We start from the raw sequence: 22,215 nt of genomic DNA on the forward strand, positions 1-22,215 counted from the left end.
ACACCCCTCACATTTTAGAAATTACAATCCCCTCCCCGAGGTTTAAAATAACATTACCAATTGCCCCATCGGTTAGTATTAGTTGAAAAAAAATTCATTGAAAAAAAAATTAATTGAAAAAAAAAATTGTTAGTCAAAATTTTAAATTTCTTTTTAAAAACCAACATAAATTTTTTTTTTGAATTTACGTTTTTTTCCTCAAATTTACAAACTGAGACAACCATTTATAAATCAAAAAAATTATCAAACAAGTTTTTATGATAGTTTTTTAAATTTTTGTAAATATAAATTGAAAACTGAAAGCGAAATGGTTACCAAACAGGCCTCAGATGGTAAAAATGTTAATAAATTAACAAATAATTAAATAAGTTACCAACATAAGAAATGGGTTATCAAAATATTCTTAGGCTATGTATGGTTTGATTTTTAGAATTTTTTTTAAATTAAAAATTAATTTGGTTAAGAAATAAAAAATAAAAAATAATTATCATTTTTATATAATTTTTTATCTTTCAAGGGTAATAAACATAAACCTCAGGGGGGTGTTAGTGTAATTTTTATCTTACGATGGTTTTTAAATAGAAATTAAAAAATTTGACTAACAAAATTTTTTTTTCAATGAATTTTTTTCAACTAATACTAACCGAGAGAGCAATTGGTAATGCTACTTTAACATTGGGGAGGGGATTGTAATTTCTAAAATGTGAGGGGTGTCAATGTAATTTACCCAATGAGAGCAAAATTGGTATTTAAAAAAATTAAATTGCTGGAAGGAATAATCTGTAATGAAACTTTAAACCTCAAGGAGGGAGATGTAATTTTTAAAAAATGAAGGAAGAACTACAATAAATATATATCTCAGAGGGTGTCAATGTAATTTACCCTGATTTTTATATCACAAATTCACACTGTAGTCCTCAACTACCAAAAACAAACACCCTTTGAACAAGTAAATGTTGCCACCAAACCAAGGGAGCTGTGCTGTTTCCTTTCCCATGCGACTTTTGAAAATTTTCCTCATTTTCTTTTTCTTATATTTCTCACCTTTTACCAAACAGGTTACTTTGAATTCATAAGTTTAAACAACACGCTATACCTTGCCATGTCTAAATGGGATTTTATGCAATAATTCTTGCAATATATAATTGTAAGATTCTCTTACAATCGTTCGATTATTAAACTAATTATAAATTATTTTTAAACCATCTTTAAATACTCCTTTAATTATCATTGCAAGAATTATTACAAACAGAGGATCTTTTTTTTTTTTTGAACTGACAAACAGAGGATCTTGATCTTAAGATTTTAGTGTTAGTTCAGTTACTACAAAAAAATTTGTTTTTTGCGACGGCAAAACGCCGTCGCAAATAATCCAAACGCCGTCTCAAAAGCTATTTGCAACGGTAAATTTTCTTTTTGCGACGGCAAGTGAGGGTCGCAACAAGGAGGGTTGCAAAAGACCTTTAGCGACGGCACTTGCCGTCGCCATTGTTTTTGTGACAGGAATATCTCTTTTTTGCGATGGCAAATTTCTGTCGCCGATAATGGATGAAGATCTGGGCTTTTTTGCGACGGACAAGCTTTCCGTCGCTAAAATAGTTTTTTGCGACGGCAAAAAATGTCGTCGCAAAAACTGTCGGCGTTAATGACTATGGGCGACGGCAATTGCACCGTCGCTAAAGCCTTGTTTCTCAAATAAATTCCACACCTTTTGCGACGGAATGGCTGCCGTCGCAAAAAACCTGGCACAATTTTTTTTTTTTTTTTTTTTTTTTTGCGACGGGGTGTTCTGCCATCTAAAAAAAAAAAATTTAAAAAAAACCCTGTTTTACAATTATTTAAAATATAAAAATAACCTGTAATGTTGGCAAATGATATAATAATATAAATACAAAAATAAAATAATTAATGTTGGCAAGTGAAAAATAGCTAAAAAAAATCAAAAAATTACATAATAATATAAATCCATACATAAACAAAAGTTGGCAAATGATGAAAATTCATAATGTTGGTCACATAATACATACATAATGTTGGTCACAAATTTAAATAACATAAATCAAAATCAAAACCAAAAGTTTTCGTCTTGATTCTTTCGTGAGTTACAAAAACAGAAGTTGGTCATAATCTTTACGCGCCCACATTCCACACGAAGCAAACTGCTACTCAGGAAATATCTGAAAAAAACAAAATAAAAATAATTAATAACAATATAATGGTGTTAATATTTTAATTACAGAAAAATATAAAAAAATTAACTACCATATAATTAGAAAGATAGTTTAGTAAATAATTTTGACTAGCCTAAAGTGAAATCCGGCTCTAACTCCCAAACTAGGAATCCAATTCGAGCCCCGTAATAGTACACAGACCCCACACGAGGATTCTTGTCTTTTCGACTAGCATAACTTATGGTATCTGCCTTCAAAGCTACACCACAATTTTGTATGACTCGACAATCATCCATGGCCTTTACTCGATACCGAAACCCATTTAGTATATACCCGTTGAACCTCCTTGCCAAGTTATGAGGACCATTTGCCAATAGAATAATCTCTTCAGAAAATATGACATCAGTAGTCCTTCGCAAAGTTTGGACCTATTTAACACGAAAATGTAAAATTTAAAATGTAGTTCGACTTAAGTAACTAGAATCTATAGAGTTAAATACATACATGTTCCTTGAACTAATTGTGAAAAGTTTCAAAATGTTCACGCCGAAGCTGATGATCGTCAACACGAGGCATTTTAAGCTTAAGTACTTCAAGGTGTTCGCTGTGTAGATTGAAATTTTAGCAATACAAAAATTTTTGTAGAAAATTCAATAAAACATAATAAAATATTGAGTGAGTGACTTAACCTACTTTATGAATGGTTGAACCGCGCTTGTATTGAATAAGATGTACCGATGAGCTTGTACCCAAGAAGTATTATCAAGATAAAAGCTTGTGTTTTCACCAATAGCATGACCCAAATTATCAGCACCACTATAGTTCCTCACAGGTCGACTAGATTTGGTTTCCACATCATTGAGATATTGTGCACAAAAATTCATGCATTCTTCCATAAGATATCCTTTAGCAATTGATCCTTCATGATGAGCTCTATTACGCACGCATTGCTTCAAAGTAAGAAGATACCTCTCAATTGGATACATCCATCGAAATTGAATTGCTCCACCCAATAAGGCTTCATCAGCTAGATGTATAGGCAAGTGCTCCATTATATCAAAAAAACTCAGAGGAAATATTTTCTCTAGATGACAAAGTGTTATAGCGATACGATCTTAAATATATTGCAAATTCGTCGCACGATTCACTTTTGAACACAATTGTCTAAAGAAATTGCTCAATTCAATCAAGGGTTCAATTACATTCTTCGGTAACGATCTTCGAATAGCCAATGGAATAAGTTGTTCCATCATAATATGACTATCGTGGCTCTTAAGACCCCCAATACTTCTATCATGTGAGCGCACACGACGTGATATATTGGATGAATACCTGTCGGGAACTCTTACTTCCTTCAACACTTTCAAGAACAAATCTTTCTCATCCTTGGTCATCGTGAATTGTGCTGGTGGTAAATAGACTTTATTCGACCCTCTTAACTGCAAATGTAGGGGTTTTCTAATATTCATATCTTGTAAATCACGCCGAGCATTAACACCATCCTTCGATTTTCCTGCAACCCCTAATATTGTCCACAACACATTGTCACAAACATTGTTCTGTATATGCATCACATTGAGGTTGTGTCTTATTAGATTGTGCTCCCAATATGGCAATTCATAAAAGATGCTCTTTTTCTTCCAACTGTGGGTGCGATGTCCAGCTTTCTCCTTCTCTACCTGTCTCCTATGCCTCTCCTTAAGGTCATCCCTCTTGTGTTGGGTTAAAATACCCTCAGATTCTAATTGTAGCAACATCTCAGTTCCAGACAACAATTTGGGTTTGAGTCTGACTTCCCGACTACCATCAAATGATACTTTATCCTTCCGAAATTTATGGCCAGTAGGTAAAAATCTGCGATGACCCAAGTATGATTGTTTCCTACTATGCTTCAACCAACACGATGTAGTTTCCTTATTGCAACAAGGACATGCATATTCGCCTTTAGTGCTCCATCCTGACAAGTTTGCGTATGCAGGAAAATCACTAATTGTCCACAGTAAAGCTGCATGCATTTGAAACATTTGATTTGTTGATGCATCAAATGTTGACACACCCTCATTCCATAGTTCTTTCAACTCCTCAATCAACGGTTGCATATACACATCAATCTTGTCAACAGGTCCTTTTGGGCCGTCAATAAGCACGGCTAAAATTAGAAATGGTTGCTTCATGCACATCCATGGCGGCAAGTTGTATGGAACGAGCACAACAGGCCAAGTGCTATGAACTATGTTCATCGTTCTGAATAGGTTAAAACCATCAGATGCTAAGCCAAGCCTTACACTTCGGCAATCATTACTAAAGTCAATATTCCGACGGTCAAAATCTTTCCATGCAAGGGAGTCAGCAGGATGCCTGAAGACACCATTATCAGTTCGTTCCTCTGCATGCCATCTCATTAACTTGGCCGTCTTGGATGACATAAACAACCTCTGCAACCTTGGCTTTAAAGGAAAATACCTCATCTGTTTTGCAGCTATTCGTTTGCCACCTTTGTTAGGACCATTTGAACCACCATCACCATTTGATTTCCATCTGCAACTGTTGCATATGACACATTTATCAAGATTGGCGTCCTCGTTTCGAAACAACATGCAACTGTTGGGACATGCATCCCACGTCTCATACGTGAAGCCCAAATCTGTTGTGACCTTTTGAGCTTTATAATATGAGTCCGGGAGTTTCACACCCAACGGGAACGCCTCATTCAATAACTCAAGCAACATGTCAACAGACTTGTCTGTCCACTGATTAAGCACCTTCAAATGTAAAAGTCGAACAATGAATGACAAAGATGTGAACTTCTGACAACCCGGATACAATTCACTTTGTGCATCTTGAAGAAGTTTGAAATACTTTGCAGTCTCTGCATTTGGACCGAGCTGGGGTTCAAATGCATGGGGATCAAGCCCCTGTGGTTCATTACCCTCAACACTTGTACCGGTATGTGGATTTCCCATAGCCCCTTGTATCATTCCAATCATATCATCCCCAATGTCTAAATTAGCTAATGTTTCATTCTCTCGATTACCATGCAGAGATACGTAAGATTCCCCATGATTAATCCAATGTTTGTATTTTTTAAAAAAACCATTCAAAATCATATGCTCCCGTACACCCTCTCGTACAAAATAGTATCGATTCTCGCACTTCCTACACGGACAACTGATCATCGAACCTTCAACCCTATTGGTGTAGGCAAACAAAAGGAATTCATCAATCCCATTAATGTATTCGCTCGACATCCTATTCGGCAAATCAATCTAACTATTATCCATCATCTGTACACATCCACAAAAATATCTCATCAAAGTAACTCTAAATATAATACCTTTAACTCAAACCTATTCAAAAAAATACTCAAAACTCTTCTATTTAAGTTTGTCTAAAAAATACTCAAAACTCATCTATGCTCTTTAACTCAAACCTATTCAAAATTAAATTCTACTCTTTTTTTTTTATTACCCAAAATCAAGAGATCCTTTTAGCAAACTCAAACCTATACCACACCTTTTTTAAAAAAAAAACTCAGGTAAAATTTTGAATTAGTTACTAAAGTGCTTCATAAGAAATGAAATTTTTAGTCAAAGCATAAAATTTTTGAGGTTACTATTTCAGTGCTTCATATCAAATGAATTTTTCACTCAAAATTTTTGTCTGATCAAAATTTTCATGATTGGTGATGGTTTGATAGAATTTGGGGGGGGAGGGGGAATGAGATTGACATGACGAGGTTGAATTACACTTGCTTTTACTAACCGAGAATAATGAATTTTTCAAGACATTTGAACTCAATTGTAAGTCCCCGAGACACATGTTTGCCAGGATATGTATGCAATATATTTGTAATAAGGAAGATTAAACAAAGTTAGTTTGAAAAACAAAGTTAATGAATTTTCAAATTTTTTAGAAGAAAAACAAAAATGAAAACCAAAATACAATCTTTTTTTTTTTTTTTAAATTCAAATGAAGTAAAATTTTGTACAATCATTTTGTAACAATAATATATTTATAAATAAATAAATAAAAACCTTTTCTTCTCCCATATATTCTCTCTCTCTTTCTGGCATGCAAGTGAAAACCTATCTAATAAAAGAGAGGGTAAGGTAAAAATTCCTTTTCCATGGCATGAGATGCTCTGCATGGATGGCTTTTAAAGCTGTGATTGACAAAGACATATCCCCAATAACCCTCAGACTCAAAACCCCCCTATCATATCTTCCACAAAGTACTTTCTTTCTTTTTTATGCCTTGTGTCATCAGTCAATATTATTACTCATTGATCTTTCACTCACTTCACTCCTCTTTGTGTCCCCACATCATATCCAATTAACCCCAACCCAATCACTCTCCACCCACCCACCCCACCTCGGACGCCCTTTGTGATATGTATATATATATATATATATATGGTGGGAAAGTTCTCTGTAATGCTTTTTTTTTGGTTGGTATAGAATGTTGTTAGGAAATTGTTTTCTAAAATTACTTTCACACAAAAAAAAAGAAAAAAGAAAGAAGGTCCACCAACACAAACATACATGAATTCCCAAATGCGAATTTTTAAAAATGCTACAGAAAATAAGCAATTTTAAAGGGCATTCCTTTCACCTTCATCCTTTACCATAACTAAATGGAACCCCATATATAAATTACCATTCAACACAGGTGAAAATGTCAGCTAAACTCAACAATCAGACCTTCCAGAAGATTAGGGCACGCACACAAATTTCAGAAAGCCTAAAATTCAATCGGTGGAAGGTAAACAAAGACAAGTTGAAAAGTTTGGAGCATCATCCCATTCTAATTCACACCATAATGACCATTCCAATAAAGCACAACCCTCAAAATTAAATTTCATTGCCAAGCAAGAACCTATATCAGCGCCTTCGTGGTCATAGAACTAAATGCAGCTCCCCAAAGTACAATTACAAAAACAAAACCGCGCAAAACCCTAAAACTCCCCGAACCACTAAACAAACTGTTCGAGCAATAAGAAGCCAGCAGTCTCTTAACAATAAATAAGAGTAATTCATATCCTTGTAAAACTCCACAAACGTCATGTGACTATACAGACAAACACAAACCCAACAAAACATGGAAGATTCAAGTAAAATAGTGTGCCTCAATGAAATATGAGACGTGCGTGTGTGTGTATATATGTGGTGTGTACGCGGATGGAATGAAATGAGGATTACCAAATTATCCAAATTTATAATCTAAACACAACCTAAAAAATTAAAATGAAAAAATAATGAAACTTTTTGGGGATACATACATATATAGGCAAATAATTTATATTCATGTATATTTTTTTTATTTTTTTTTGAACAGCTAATACATACATACATATATATATATATATATATATACAGAGAGAGAGAGAGAGAGAGCATACCTGAGTAGCTGTCGTCGTCGAAGCACCACCGCTAGCCCTTCGCCGTTCGTCGCCCGTCGCCCGTCGCTCGTTTGGGGATTTTGGGGGAAAATTGAGCAGCAAGATGAAGGGATTTCGATCGGACAATTTTAGGGATTTTAGGGATTTCGTGCTTCAAAACAATTTTAGGGATTTCGATCGAACTGAGCGGCAAGATGAAAGAGAAGAGGGGGGGAAATTGTTTTTTACTTTTTGCGACGGGAAGGTTTACACCGTCGCAAATGATACAAAATGATTAATAAACGACGCCGTTTTAATAATCCTTTTTTTGCGACGGACATTTGCCGTCGCAAATGGTCGAGTATTTGCGACAGCAAACTTTTGCCGTCTCAAACATTTTTTTTTCCCGACGGTTCAACACTTGCCGTCGCTCATAGTTCTTCATTTTAATACCCGCCCGTGCAGTTTATTAACGACGGTTAAACGCCGTCGCTAAAACTCTTTTTTGCGACGGTTTATTTTGCCGTCGCAAAAGACCCTTTTTTGCGACGGGGATCGCGCCGTCGCGAATACTTCTGTGTTTTTTACCCTCTTTTCTTGTAGTGAGTGTTAGGCAAGACAATTCATGACAAATTGTGACTTTATTTGCATCCATCATTTTGATACCCATTTGAACACTGAGGTTTTGCCCCTTGAAGAATTATAAAAATAAAAAATTAAAGCAGCCTAATTTTTGGATCAAAAATTCACAAGAAAAGGCCTTACCTAATTAAAATTGAAATATTGCAATGCGCTTAAAAGGGGGAAAATTATCATATAGGCTTGTTTTATATTTTACATGGTATGTTTTTACAATTCTATTGGTTATATACTTTTTATTTTTTTATTTTTTCTCCTATATATTACATAAAGCAACTACTACTATTTTGTAGACACACAACTTAACTAAAATTCTTGAAACACAAACTGATTATATTTACAAAAATTTTATAAACTGATTTTTGTTTATTTTTATAAAAACATAAATTACAAACGCGTTTGGTAATTGATAAAATATTTAAAAATATAAAAAAGAGTGAGAAATGGCAAGTGGTGGCAAGTGGCGGCAGAAGACAGCAATGGAAAGTGGTGACGGTGGGTGGTGGGTAGCTGGTGGCGGGTGGGTGGGTAACGGTGGCGGGTGGTGGGTGGTAACAAATGGGTGGTGGTGGTGGTAGGTGGGTGGCGGGTGGCGGGTGGTGGGTGGTGGTGGGTGGGTGGATGGGTGACGGTGGTGGGTGGTGGGTGGTGGGTGGTGGTGGCAGGTGGGTGGTGGGTGGCGGATGGCGGGTGGTGGCTGGTGGGTGGCTGGTAGGTGGGTGACGGTGGCGGGTGGTAGCGAGTGGGTGGTGGTGGTGGTGGTGGCGGGTAGTGGGTGGTGGGTGGTGGTGACAGGTGGGTGGTGGTGACAGGTGGGTGGCGGATGACGGGTGGTGGCGGGTGGGTGGTAGTGGCAGGTGGGTAGCGGGTGGTGGTGGTGGGTGGGTGGGTAACGGTGGCGAGTGGTGGGTGGTAACGAGTGGGTGGTGGTGGTGGTGATGGTGGTGGGTGGGTGGTGGCGAGTGGGTGGTGATGGTGGGTGGGTGGGTGACAGTGGCGGGTGGCAGCGTGTGGGTGGTGGTGGTGGTGGCGGCGAGTAATGAGTGGTGGTGGCAGGTAGGTGGCGGATGGCGGAAGGTGGTGGCGGGTGGTGGTGGTGGTGGTGGGTGGGTGGGTGGGTGATGGTGGTAGATGGTAGGTGGTAGCGAGTGAGTGGCGATAGTGGTGGTGGTGGTGGGTGGTGGTGGCAGGTGGATGACGGGTGGGTGGTGGGTGATGGTGGTGGTGGTGGTGGGTGGTGGGTGGTGGGTGGTGGATGGTGGTGGTAGGTGAGTGATGAGTGGTGGTGGCAAGTAGGTGGCGGGTGGCGGGTGGATGGCAGGTGGGTAGTGGTGGCGGCGGCGGCGGCGAGGGGTGGGTGGTGGTGGCGAGTGGATGGCAAGTGGGTGGTGGCTGATGGCTGGTGGTGGCTAGTCGGTGGCTGGTAGGTAGTAGTGGCGGGTGGTGGGCGGTGAGTGGTGGTCGCAGGTGGTGGTGGGGGTAGGGGGTAGATGGTGGTAGCGGAAGACGATGGTAGAAAATGGTGGCGGGTGGTAGCTAATGTTGGGTGGTAAAAATAAAAAAAAAAACTCAAAACTCAAAACGGAAACACATTTTTTCTGTTTTTATTTTTTGGCAAAATTTATAAACTGAGACCACTGATTTATAAATCAAAAATTTTACTAAACTAGTTTTTAATTGAATTTTTTAAACTTTTGTAAATATAAATAGAAAATTAAAAACATAAATGTTACCAAACGACACCAAAATAATTCTTCCTAAAAGGGGTGGATACGTCAAAAACTAAAAATCAATTTTAAATGGAAAATAACCTGACAGTGAAGTCACAAAAAATAATAATAATTTAAATAACCTGACAGTGAAGTCACAAAAAATAATAATAATTACTGAAAAAACTCTGGCACGAGATGAAAGTGAAGATCTTAATACTTTAGGTTTTATTTGATTCATCGAAATGGGTTGAAATGAAATTAAGTGATTATTTTTTAGTCGTTATTTGGCAATTGACTTTTTTAATTGATTTTTTTTATTTTTGTTTTTAGCTATTTTAACTTAGAATTAAAAAGTTCGTTTGAGTTGACTTTTTTGACTTTTGTGAAAGCAAATATGAAATGATTATGATCTAGATATGACATTTTATCTTATTAATTTTTTAATTTATTTTGTCTTTTAGTGGCTATTTTAATTCCAATTTTTTTGCCAAACGAAGCCTTGGGCTCTCATATGGAATGACCATTTCTTTGAAATGGTAAATGATAATTCTATTTGTAATGATTTTGTCAATTATTTTTTTAATTAACTAAATATGAAAATTAATATTTTAATAGAATAATCATTACATTCTCTTTCACTTCAATTAACTAAACATTACTTAAATAATCTACTGTACAAAACAAATCAAAAGTTTGTCAGACAAATGAAAAGAGTCTATTGATTTGAATGAGATGATTTGATAAAAAATGACAAAAAGTGAAGAGTATACTTCGGTTTAGCAATTAGGAAAGAATTGATGTAAATAATGTGAAATTGTTTAAAAATAAAAAATAAAAAAACTCATATTTGTTTATTTTATTTTCCACTGAAAGTGATGATATATTTTTTGTCAATCAATATGAGATTAATTACAAATTAAAAAAATATCACATCAAATTTTAAATTGAACAATCAAAGCCTAACAATAGCTTTATGTAACCTCCCTAACGGTGAAAATTTTTGAGAAACAAATTAATTGAATAAAAAAAATTATAATACTGAGTGGTGTTTTGAGAAGTTGGTAAACGTTAATTTTTTGACTTTTTTAGTCCATTTTGTCTTTTTATAGGTAAAAAATGTGATAGGTAATGTGACGCAAAATGAATAAAAAGTTAAAAGTTGATTTTTTTTTTTTTTTTTTTTTTTTGACTTCCCGAAAGACCCCTGAAATTGTCCTTAAAATGCAAAAGGAAAAAAAAATCTTAGTCATATCCCTTTCTTACTATCTTTACTTTCTTTTCCATCCAAACATGGTAATAAAAAATAAAATCATTTATTTTCTTTTCTCAACTAATTATTTTTTATTTTTTATTTATTTTATACCAAACCGACTGTAAATAATTAGCTAGATTCTATGTGGCATACAAATTCTATGTCTAAATTATTAATCTATACCCCAATTTTCTTCGCGCTCAAACAAACACTACTTAATTAGTTAGGTTGACCTAATAGCATCTTAGCACTCATCATTTGCAGTGCTAAAAGTAGTATTCAGTTCACTAAAATAAAGTACAATAAAATTTCATTAAAATATTTAGTTTCATGTTTAGTTAACTAAACAAATAATAAAAAATATATTTCAAATAGAATTATCATTCATCATCGTATAAGAATGATCATTTTTTAGGAAAACATAAGAAATAATTATTCTATTACACCTCATTTCAGTGAACCAAATAGAACATTCACTCACGAATATCGTAAAATTTTACTATTATTTCCATTATTCAGATTGAAAATACATATATATATATATATATATATATATATATCAGTTCCAAAACCTGTTTCTTCACCTCAAAAAAAACAAAAACTTTTCGATTTAAATTAGAATTAGAATTTGCTAATCCTCCTCTAAAAGCTGTACACTAGTATGATTTTGCCACTGAGCAGAGTAGGAGAGAAGGATTTGCTCTTCTTATTCAAATCCAACAGTTAAATTGTTATAGATAGAGAGAACCAACAAATGTGTTTTGTTTTGAGTATAATTTATAAGCTGTCTTTTTTATTTATTACAAAAAGACATAAAAAAAATAAAAAAAGTAATATATGATTCAAATAAACTAATAAATAACTTATTTCTTGCGTCTCCAAAAGAGCTCAACTGACCTTCAAATTCAAATTCTACAGTTCAAGTAAGCAGTCAGTGAAGCTAAAGTCAAATTATGACTTAACCCGTCTCGTGAGAGGGCCTGCAAATTCTTCACATTTATGGGGACCATCTAGGCCGCTTACATCTGGTTTGCAGGGCCATCAAGGCCGCTCATGTCTAACTCCCCAACAAGTAGGAATAGGGTTTTCTCTAATCACACCAGATCACCACAGGCTGGTCAATACCCTCCTACAGTTTTACAATAGTATACCAACCAACTAGACACGGTGTTAAATGGATCCCATATCAAGTTGCTACAAACACTAACTAGTGTACCAACAAAAACATCAACTAAGACACGAGTTGCATTTGGGATTGAATAACCAAATTCAAGCCTACCCAAAGAATAAGATACCAGAATATTGCATTTGAGAAATTATTAGGAATAATAGGGACAACATGCTGCTTTTAGCACAAGAAATCATAGTCTTTAATATTTTTGCACATAACATAGAAAAATAACTACTTGCAGCTCAAACCCACAAACTGAATTTGTTGGAGATCTATCCAGGTTGTATAGGGTATATATCTGCATAAAAAATAACAATTATCTACTCGTGCTTCTTTCCTTTATCAAGCTTTCCTTTGGGAATTTTGCTGAGGACACTGGCATCCACCTTTCGATATTGGTGCTGAAGCTGGTCGAGCACACTGTATACAAAGCCATCAACTTGGTCTTCATACCTCTCATATAGAACTGGCAGCGTGTGAAATGCAACAAAACCTAACAACCCAAAAACAGAATAAATTAATAAATAAATAAACCATAATAGTTAAGGCTATGTTTGGTGCTACATAATAGCTCAATGGTAGTTAAATAATAACAGCATCAAATAAATGTGATACCCAAGACAACAAAAGAAAAATGCAGAAAACAAGCAAGGTTTTAGCCTATAATCTCCTATTTTTATCATGAAGACAAAACAACTTAAAGGACCGTCACTAGATTCTACCCATTGTTCATCTAAGCTTCTATAATAATGAATCACAACTTAACACATGAAAGTTCACGAGTAAACTTGAACAAGGTTCAACCTACCTTATTTCCAGAAATTCAAACAGGAATTCAGGCAATGAATAAAGTTTGAATTTTTCCAGCTTCTCAGATCAGGTTCATTGAAATTTCCTTGCATTTTCCAGTGAAGAGGTTGAGTATTGATCAAGGTTTTTAAGTACCGCGAAGCCAAATCTCTCTTCCACAGGGGCTAGGAAAATCGAAGCTAGCCCTCTATCAGAGATCACACCCAGATGCCTAACATCCTACTGAAATAATCCAATCCATTCTATTATAACCTGTCATAATGTATTCTTACCTTCAACCAGAGCGTAACGGTGGCAACGATGTGGTTGTGGGGTATAACGACCGTAGCATAATGGTGGTGGCAACCAGAGCTATGAATTTTTTATTTCTTCACACAAATATGAGAAAACTTACCAAGAGATATTTTTATTTCAGAATCATATGTAGTGGGGTTCAAAATGATTTTTTTTAGTGAATTTTCTTCAGTTTTTAAACATGACAAGATATATGTAATTTTTCTTTTTTTTTTTGGTTACACATGACGTAAATTGCTATGAAGATTTTTCATTTTTTTGAATGTGTCTAATTTTTTTTTTTTTTTTTTTTTTACTTTAACTAATTTTACTTATGGAAGTTTCCCCTTTCTATGAACAAAAATAAAATAAAATCATGAAGGTAATATTAAAAATTATACTCATAAACATAAGTTCATAATACAAATGCCAACATACTAATGTAATAGTACATGAGAAGACATCCAAGTTTTGTGAACAAATTTAACCTAAAACCATAGATATAAGTTAACAATCAAGTGAGAAAGTAATGCAACTTTGTTGATCAAAAAACAAAAATAATGAACAATTGAAAAGAACATAGAACTAAGCTCATTTAACCTTGATAGCAATCAAATCTTCTAGAACTTGAAGATTAAACACTCAAAGTATGTAGATCTAAGATTTCTACACAAGTTCTATGCATCTTTTCTATGACTTCAACTACTTAAAAAAAGAAAAATGATAAAAAGTGTTCTTATATACAAATCTGTTGAAAACAACGGCCATTACAACCTTTTTACCTAACAATGGTGGACGTTACCGTTGTAAATTTTGGTCCCACCACTATAACGGCCGTAACGGGTGACAGAAACTACCGCAACCATTATGTAATGGTGTTATATAACGGTTGCTACCCATTTTTAAAACCTTGGTATTGATGAAGCCTGCTGACTTATTTAAACACAATTTATTCCCCAATTTGATCCCATCCCCCATAACATATACAAAATATTCTGAGGGTTTCACCAACTGATTGCAAATGCTTAAGCATGCTATCAAGTGCACATCCAGTAACCAGTCTAGAGCTTATTTCATAACAAACTAATTTCACAGAAAATAGCACGATGTCTCACCAATATACATGACAGTCAAAAAGTTGCACCAGCTTCCAATCACAGCAGCAGCCCACAAGCTTGCTAAAACCTGGAGGGATTTCCCAGGGTCAATTCAGTTATTTAAAGATGACACTCTTGTAATAATAAACATAACATTGATATCTTAACATCATGAAAACACTGCAAGTTTGGTAAAGAAACTTTAAGCTGAGATAAATATTTTAAAGCAAATAAATTTGCATGATTAGTATTAAATTTTGGAAATGAAAGAGAAGAAAAATCTACCAAACAACATAAACAGGGCTTTCCACACTACATATACAGTTGTAAGAAGTTGAGAAGAGACCAGATTTGAAGAATAAACTATGATAGTAAAGGGAAAAATAGATGGTAAATAATTCCATGTTTTAACCAAGCATCCTCATGTGTGGTGTTCCAGAATTTGGAGTAGCAAATTTCAACAATATAAATAGGTTAGAGGGCAAATCAAACGGTTTGCAAGCATATGCATGACAGGGAAAAGCAAAGAAAATAAAGAAAATTGATGTATTCAAACATACAGCTAGAAACTGCTTAACATTTCCTCCACATGCCAAATCTTGAAGAAACCCCAAACCTTGGTTAACCTCGGCACCAATTGACTTGGCAAAGTTGACAAATAATTCATCAGGTAGAACAAGACGAGGGGGTTTAGATTGAGACCTGTTACCAAAGAGAAACATTGCTATAAGTTTGGTGTTTAAACACAAAAGCATACAACAAAATCAAGAGAATTTGAGAGCACAGATACTGCATGTAGCGGAATCACCTGTTTAATAAACCTGAACCATTTGACCAAAGAAACTGAGCTAGCAGGCCAAGCCCCAAAGCAAAGCATACGAGAGAGAGAAAATGGTAATTAAGCCATTCAAAGAGAACCCAGACAACTGTAACAGCACCTAAAACACCTGCAGAAATCTTCTTGTTCCTCCATAATAGCACATCAGCAGCTACAGATTGAAAACTGAGAGCTAATAAGAGCGAACAAGATGGTGAAAAGAAAAAAAAATAAACATAAGGCATTAAAGGTCCTACATTTTCCACCACCCAAAAGATTGTGGACTGGCTTCTGGCGCCCAAACAATTTATTGAACTGAGTAGTGACCGATTTTGATATCTCTTCCTCAGCAAAAGAGACAGATTTCTTGTTGGAAACACCTTCAGCGAGTGTTTCCTTGATGTTGTTCAAAAGACTCTCAGCAGTTATTCCCTCAGGCATTGTTCCCAATCTTAAAAAAAGGACAGTGAAGCAATCATTACAGAGTGAACTTTAAAGCTTCGAAATGGTCATTTGAAAGGACACACACAAAACAAAACAAAACAAAAGATAAAGAACCATTGAATTCTTGAAACCGCTATGCTCATTGACTAAATCTAAGGGCCCGTTTGCTCTCAGAGGTAGGTTGGATGAGATTGTTAGTGATAGAATTCTTAGTGAGGAGACTGCTAGTGAGAAGACTAAAAAAAATTATGTTTATTTGATAACCAGTGGACCAGCAATAATTCTTATTTATTTTGAGAGATAGGAATGGGATTAACCATGTAAAATTCCACAAATACCCTTATTGCATTACTATCAAATTTGGGTTTATACCAACTAATTAATGCATTACATATTTTAATATTAAAAATATATTTTATTAACGTTAAAATTATATTTTAATATTAAAAATTATATTTCATAAATATATATTTTTTTGGTACTATTATATTTCATAAATTATATTTTTTGGTAAAATTATTATTATACTATTATATTTTTAAATTAAAAATTATTTTTATATTAAATTATTTAGATATAAAGATTGGTGGAGGAAAAAATGGCGGAATAATAAATAATAATAAAAAAAAAAGAAGAGAAAAGACCATACTAATCGAGTAGAGCAAATAAATTAGATAGGATAATAGAGGGCAAAATAGTAAATCTCCCTCTAATCCTAAGGGATTATTTTTTTAATACCATCTCCTAAGGGAAACTACTAATCCAATCCATGGAGGCCTATCATAATCCCAAGGTATTGTGAATTCCCTTCCTCATTTTGCAAACAAACTTAATATTAATAGACCCCACATTCATCCTAATCCAATCCCATCCCCTTCCCCTTGTATCCCAAAACAAACGGACTCTAAGGGTTTTAGTTCAAGACCATAACGGCAGTGCACAACACCACAATGAAATATTGTATATAGATTGTTCAAAAGCTCTGTTATTAGAATCGTACGATTCGCGATTCGAATCGTACGATTCGATTCAATTCAGTAGGTAATCGATTCGAACAGGTTGTGTGAATCGCAAATAGCTATGAATCGTAGGTGAATCGGTGAATCGGCGAATCGAATCGGTGAATCGTGAATCAATTCAATTCACTAAAATCGATATTTGGCTTTCTTTTTTGAGTTTTTATTGTTGGAAAAGGGTTCATACAACCTTTTTAAGGTCTCTAAGATTACTATATGTCATCTTTTGACTTTCTCTTCCTCCCTATTTACTCTCAAATACACAAACTTTAGCGGGAGAAAAAAAAAAAAAAGAACTTTCTCTCTCTACAATATTCTAGGCTTACATATTCAATTTTATCTAAATACTTGCATTTACAAAACGAATTTTTTGAAGGCATCAAGTGAGATTTTTGAAAAAGTTCGAAGATTTTGGTTTTTTAACCTTGTAAAAAGTTAAAAACATTGTTTTTGAGTTATTGTTACTTGGAAATTGAAAGTTTGTCTTCGTTTGCTTTCTTCATTAAGAACAATTGATAATAAATAGTATCTAAAAGGGAAAAAGGTGAAGTGGTAAACATTGGAATCAATGTTAACTTCTTACTTAAACCACATGATCATCATTTAAAACAATATTTTTAGCGATTTGTGTCTAAATATTTCATATTTATTAGATATATTTAATATCTAAGTGTGTAGATATATTTTCTATATAATTAAAAAAAGGTGACCGAATCTTTACGATTCACGATTCGATTCGATTCGCGATTTGGTACAATACCATTTCGATTCACGATTCGAATCCCGATTTGACAACTATGTTCAAAAGCAAACCTAAGCAGGTTGTTTTTCACCTTTTTATCTTTGAAGAAACCCAACTTGGGGCAATCACATTAATCTGTGAACACAAGTTCACCAATAGCACTCACAATCAAGTTAATGGATATAAATCCACTTGAACAACTTTAAGCAACACATCCAATCTTCATAAACACAAAAGAAAAGAACATATAAACAAGGAATATAAATAGATCCAGATTCTAGTATCAAACCAAACATTTAAAAAAAAAAAAAAAACTCTAGTTGAAATCTATTTCATCCTTCTATCATGAATCAGATAACCCAGCAGCCAAAAGTTCACAAATTAACAAACATTAACAGAAGAAAACCCAAAAGTACCACATGAAACTCAAACCATGATTAATCTTAGGTACTTCTTTTGAAGAACTAATATCACACAAGTGCACAGATGAAACTAAAATTCACAAAGAAAGATAAACTAAATGGGTACAACGTGAGAGAAAAGCAAAACTCCGGTTGAAATCAATTTAAACCTAAATCTACCCATATATTTCAAATCCAGGACTGCAAAAAATTTCCAAAAATTATTATTAAAAAAAAATAAAAAACCAGAAACCATAATTTCACAAATTAACTGCAATCACTAAATGAAATGGAGAAATAGAGAGAGGATATGGAAACTCTAGTTGAAATCAATTTAAACCATAAATGAAACCATATATCTCAACTCCAAAAAAATTTAGAATAACTAAACAACCCAGTACCCAAAACTACCCAACAAATGATATCAACAGGAGTGAACCCAAAAACAGCCCACAAAATTCATACCATGATGAATCTTAAAACACCTCTTTTGCAACACTAATACCCACAAATAAATGCACAGACAAAACTGAAATTTACAAGCAAATTATCACAAACTACGGGGAGAGAGAGAGAGCACTGACTAGACAGGCAAAGGATTGGATTTCTGGAGAGAAATGCAAGGCAATCTGTATTGGGTCTAGATAGTTTGAAAGCTCTCTTTGGATGAATCGAAGAAGGGGGGAGGGGGAGACAGAGAGACGGAGACGGAGAACAGTATCAAAACTGCAGACAAAAAAACATGAATGAGGTGCGTATGACATCTGATTGACCCTTATCCGGGCCGCCTCTGGGCCCATTCAACTTTATACTTTATGCTTGTCTTTATAAACTTTTACCCTAGGTTGACCCTGTTTTCAAACAATAAAAATAAAAATAAGAACAAATCAGGACGGATCAAGAATTTGAAGTTTAATATTAATTCCTATTAACATGAAAAAAATTGTTACCATAAAATATTGTATTATATATTCCTTATTAGTATAATTAAGTATAAAAAGATGATCATATAATTAAGAATATTTTTTGAGTGATGCTATTAGCATTCTATCTATTATTTTGGACTCCTCATTTTTTTGAACCACCACTTATAAATTTTGAAACCTTTAAAATTTCTTTTCTCCTCTTAAATAATACCAAAATTATTATTGTGAAAATATTTCACTCATTCAATTGAATGCACACCCACACACCCCAAAAAATTCTCTCTTCCAAAAACCCTAATAAAACCCACGAAAAAAAAAGAAGAGCGAAGTGTAATTATTGTCTTTGTCGCATCATCATTTTCTTCAATTTAACCATTGTCATAGTTGGTATGCTCTCTCTCTCTCTCTCTCTCTCTCTCTCTCTCTCTCTCTCTCTCTCTCCTCTCATCTCTCTCTCTCCTCATCCTTTTCTTCGGTGATTAATGTTCGATTATCAGTTCCCGAACAAATAAACAATGTTCGATTACTAGTTCCCGAACAAATAAACAATGTTTGGCCCTGTGTTCTCGAATTTTGGTCATATGTTTGGGAGATCAATTCCGAAAAAATGACAAAACAGATTTTATTATTTTTGTCATTTTTTTAAGAAACTTACCCTTACAAGACCAATCTCTTCTGAGTTAAGAACACCATCAGAGTTATGAACCTCCTTTGAACTTTTATTGTTGTACTTCTCTCGTCTCATGGAGTTGTGATTGTCGAAAAAACTTCCACTCATTATCATTGCTAGAGAAGTGTAGGTATTTAAATGGTTACTACCGTTACCGCCGGAATATTGCGACAAAGGGTTTTCAAGGTTTTGAGAGTGAATAAGTTTTGAAGATAAGATTTGGAGAAGATGGATGGGTGGTGATGATAGTGGGTGTTCTCATAAACCCTAATTCATGATGTAATGGGTGTGTGAGTTTAATTGTGAGATGGGGTGTCCCAAAATTAATGATGTCTTTTTTAGTAATTTTATTTGAGGTTATTATTGTAATAAGAAAAAGGTTAAAAATTGAAGGGTCTAAAATAATTCATAGGGTACTAATAGATACACGCTATTTTTTTCTATATTCACTTACAAAAAGTAGTAACTATTTTTACATGCATTTATTTACTAAAATTAGACATCTTCAATTGAGCTCAACGCTCTTTCATAATATCAAAAGCATGAATGATATAGTCTACATCAAACTCTCGAGCAATGTCTTTTTCAATATACGTAATCAAGTAACTAGCCAGAAAACCATTTTCCATCCTATTGCGCAATTTAGACTTAACGAGTTTCATAGCTGAAAATGCATGTTTTGATGTAGCAGTTGAAACAGGTAAAGTCAACACAAGACGGATCAATCTATCAACAAGAGGATAACTTGTTGACTTTTTTGTTTTTGCCAACATTACACAACTCAGAAATGGTTGACAACTTCTAAAACTCGGGAAGTATGGAAATATCAAGTTTATAGTTTTCCAACTGATACTTCAAATGCAATTTTTCTAGCTCGGTGAAATCCATAGGATAAAATTTATTTGCAAGATTGCAAATATCCTCAATTTTGAATGATCTATAACCATTCCTAGGATCCAAAACTGAGTTAAGAACAAGCAATTCCATTACATCTTCCTTAAACCTATTGTTTAATTCTTGTAACTGAGAATCAACTGTAACCATAAAAATATCAACTTGAAAATGATGTTCCACGGTGAGCTGATCTCTTTCAGAACGAGACCGACCTCGGCCTCCTTTATAAGGACAGTTCATATCAGGAATCTGTATACCATAATCATTAGAAAATAATTTAATTTTCTCCAATAATAGAACCCATCCATATTCTCTAAATTTTTTAATAAGTATCTTCGTTGTAGATACCAAATGCATTGCATTTAATATATCTTGAGATTTACTTTGCAAAGCTTGACAAAAATCATCAGTAATCCCCATGATATCCCTCCTAAGATGTAAGTTAAAGACAAACCCAAAAGATGTAATGGAATCATAAACTCCATTTGCCTCAGCTCGTTGATTCAATTTGCTTTCATCATTAATTATGTTTCTTAGGACTGCACAAGTAGCACTGAACATGTTTATCAAACTACAAATGGAACCCAAATGAGAACCCCATCGAGTATCTTTAACCCGTTTCAATGTTCCAATCTGATTTTTTACTTTACCAGACTCGAATTCATCATCAATGGCAAGCATTTCAACAATATCTGCAGCTTGAGTAGCTCTTAATTGATCATGTCTTTTACAAGATGAGCCAACTATATTAATTGCTTGAGTCAAGTAAGAGAAAATTGATTAACAGATATAACCTGTTTAGATGCTCTTACTAAAGCTAATTAGAGCCGATGAGCAAAGCAATTAACATAATATGCGAATGGACACTCAGCACAAAATAGAGCCTACAACCCAGTTCATTCTCCAGACATGTTGCTGGCACCATCATATCCCTAACCACGAATATTTTCCATACCAAGGTTATGACGAGAAAGGACAACACAAATTTCTTCTTTCGAAGTTGCTGACGTGGTATCTTTTATAAAACCATATTTATCAACAAATCTCAAAACAATTTCCATTTGCTCTCTTTTTTATTCATCTTCAGATTCATCAAGTAGAATGCAAAAAATCCCATCATTAATCTCCTCACGAATGAATTTTTGTATCTTATCAGAGAAAGTACTAAGAATCTGCTTTTGAATCTCATGGTAATGATAGGAAGCATTTTGAGGAGCATTTTCCAAAACCACTGCTGCCACATCCTCATTATAAGAAGCCAAGAGCTTTATCAACTCAATAACATTCCTTCGGTTATTAGATTCATGGCGTTCATCGCGACCTCTAAAAGCACAGGCTTGGAATGTTAAACCATTTAATCACATCTAGCGAGGTCTTTAACCGCAAACGATTTCTAGCAATTTGTATGGAAGTTTGTTTTTTAACAATTGCCTCAATATGTTGCGCTTGATTTGTTAAATCACAATAACATTTGACAGCAACTCTTTGCGATGAGTTAGGATGCTTCCCTATATGCGATAACAGAGGACAATTCTTCCCTTCATTGACTTTCTTCCAAGAAGAAAATCCCTCCATCATAAAAGCACTAGATCTAGGGCGTCCAGTTGGCTTAGTAAAAAGAAAACATGGAAAGCAAAACGCGCGATTTTTTGTTTGAGAGTATTCCAACCAATCCGGAAATAATTTATACCAAGAATCTACAAAACGGCGTCCATTCTTATCAGTTTCAAAAGGTTGATTGTTCGAAGCCTTGGGCTAATATGGCCCGGATTTTATATAAGTACGTCTGATCTCATCACGTTC

At 34.5% G+C, this 22,215-nt stretch overlaps 2 protein-coding genes across 2 annotated transcripts; both read right to left on the bottom strand.

Annotated features, from left to right (window-relative positions):
* Window positions 1-12,438: 12,438 nt before the first annotated feature.
* Window positions 12,439-18,724, bottom strand: LOC114284125 (reticulon-like protein B8). Its single transcript, XM_028227013.2, has 6 exons — window positions 18,507-18,724; window positions 15,577-15,770; window positions 15,311-15,491; window positions 15,063-15,204; window positions 14,521-14,590; window positions 12,439-12,815 (listed from the first exon to the last, which is right to left on the bottom strand). The coding sequence occupies exons 2-6, from the start codon at window positions 15,758-15,760 to the stop codon at window positions 12,643-12,645; spliced, it is 750 nt and encodes a 249-aa protein (XP_028082814.2). The 5' UTR covers window positions 15,761-15,770; window positions 18,507-18,724; the 3' UTR covers window positions 12,439-12,642.
* Window positions 18,725-20,319: 1,595 nt separating this feature from the next.
* On the bottom strand, window positions 20,320-21,473 carry LOC114284129 (uncharacterized). The gene is made up of 3 exons (XM_082885500.1): window positions 21,368-21,473; window positions 20,761-21,167; window positions 20,320-20,661 (listed from the first exon to the last, which is right to left on the bottom strand). The coding sequence occupies exons 1-3, from the start codon at window positions 21,471-21,473 to the stop codon at window positions 20,320-20,322; spliced, it is 855 nt and encodes a 284-aa protein (XP_082741626.1).
* Between the last annotated feature and the right edge of the window lie 742 nt (window positions 21,474-22,215).

This window comes from Camellia sinensis, chromosome 8 (genome assembly GCF_055761805.1).
Source record: "Camellia sinensis isolate YWXY chromosome 8, ASM5576180v1, whole genome shotgun sequence".
Classification (NCBI taxonomy): domain Eukaryota; kingdom Viridiplantae; phylum Streptophyta; class Magnoliopsida; order Ericales; family Theaceae; genus Camellia; species Camellia sinensis.

What these genes read in the sequence shown, in the direction of transcription:
- LOC114284129 (XM_082885500.1), bottom strand. Translation starts at nt 21,473, where the DNA reads ATGGAAATTGTTTTGAGATTTGTTGATAAATATGGTTTTATAAAAGAT. An exon ending in CCTTTCTCGTCATAACCTTG is followed by an intron (nt 21,168 to 21,367) that starts GTATGGAAAATA and finishes ACTTGACTCAAG; the next exon opens with CAATTAATATAGTTGGCTCA. An exon ending in TATTAAATGCAATGCATTTG is followed by an intron (nt 20,662 to 20,760) that starts GTATCTACAACG and finishes TATGGTATACAG; the next exon opens with ATTCCTGATATGAACTGTCC.
- LOC114284125 (XM_028227013.2), bottom strand. Translation starts at nt 15,760, where the DNA reads ATGCCTGAGGGAATAACTGCTGAGAGTCTTTTGAACAACATCAAGGAA. An exon ending in ATGTTAAGCAGTTTCTAGCT is followed by an intron (nt 14,591 to 15,062) that starts GTATGTTTGAAT and finishes AAATCCCTCCAG; the next exon opens with GTTTTAGCAAGCTTGTGGGC. An exon ending in TTTGACTGTCATGTATATTG is followed by an intron (nt 12,816 to 14,520) that starts GTGAGACATCGT and finishes TTGGGTTGTTAG; the next exon opens with GTTTTGTTGCATTTCACACG.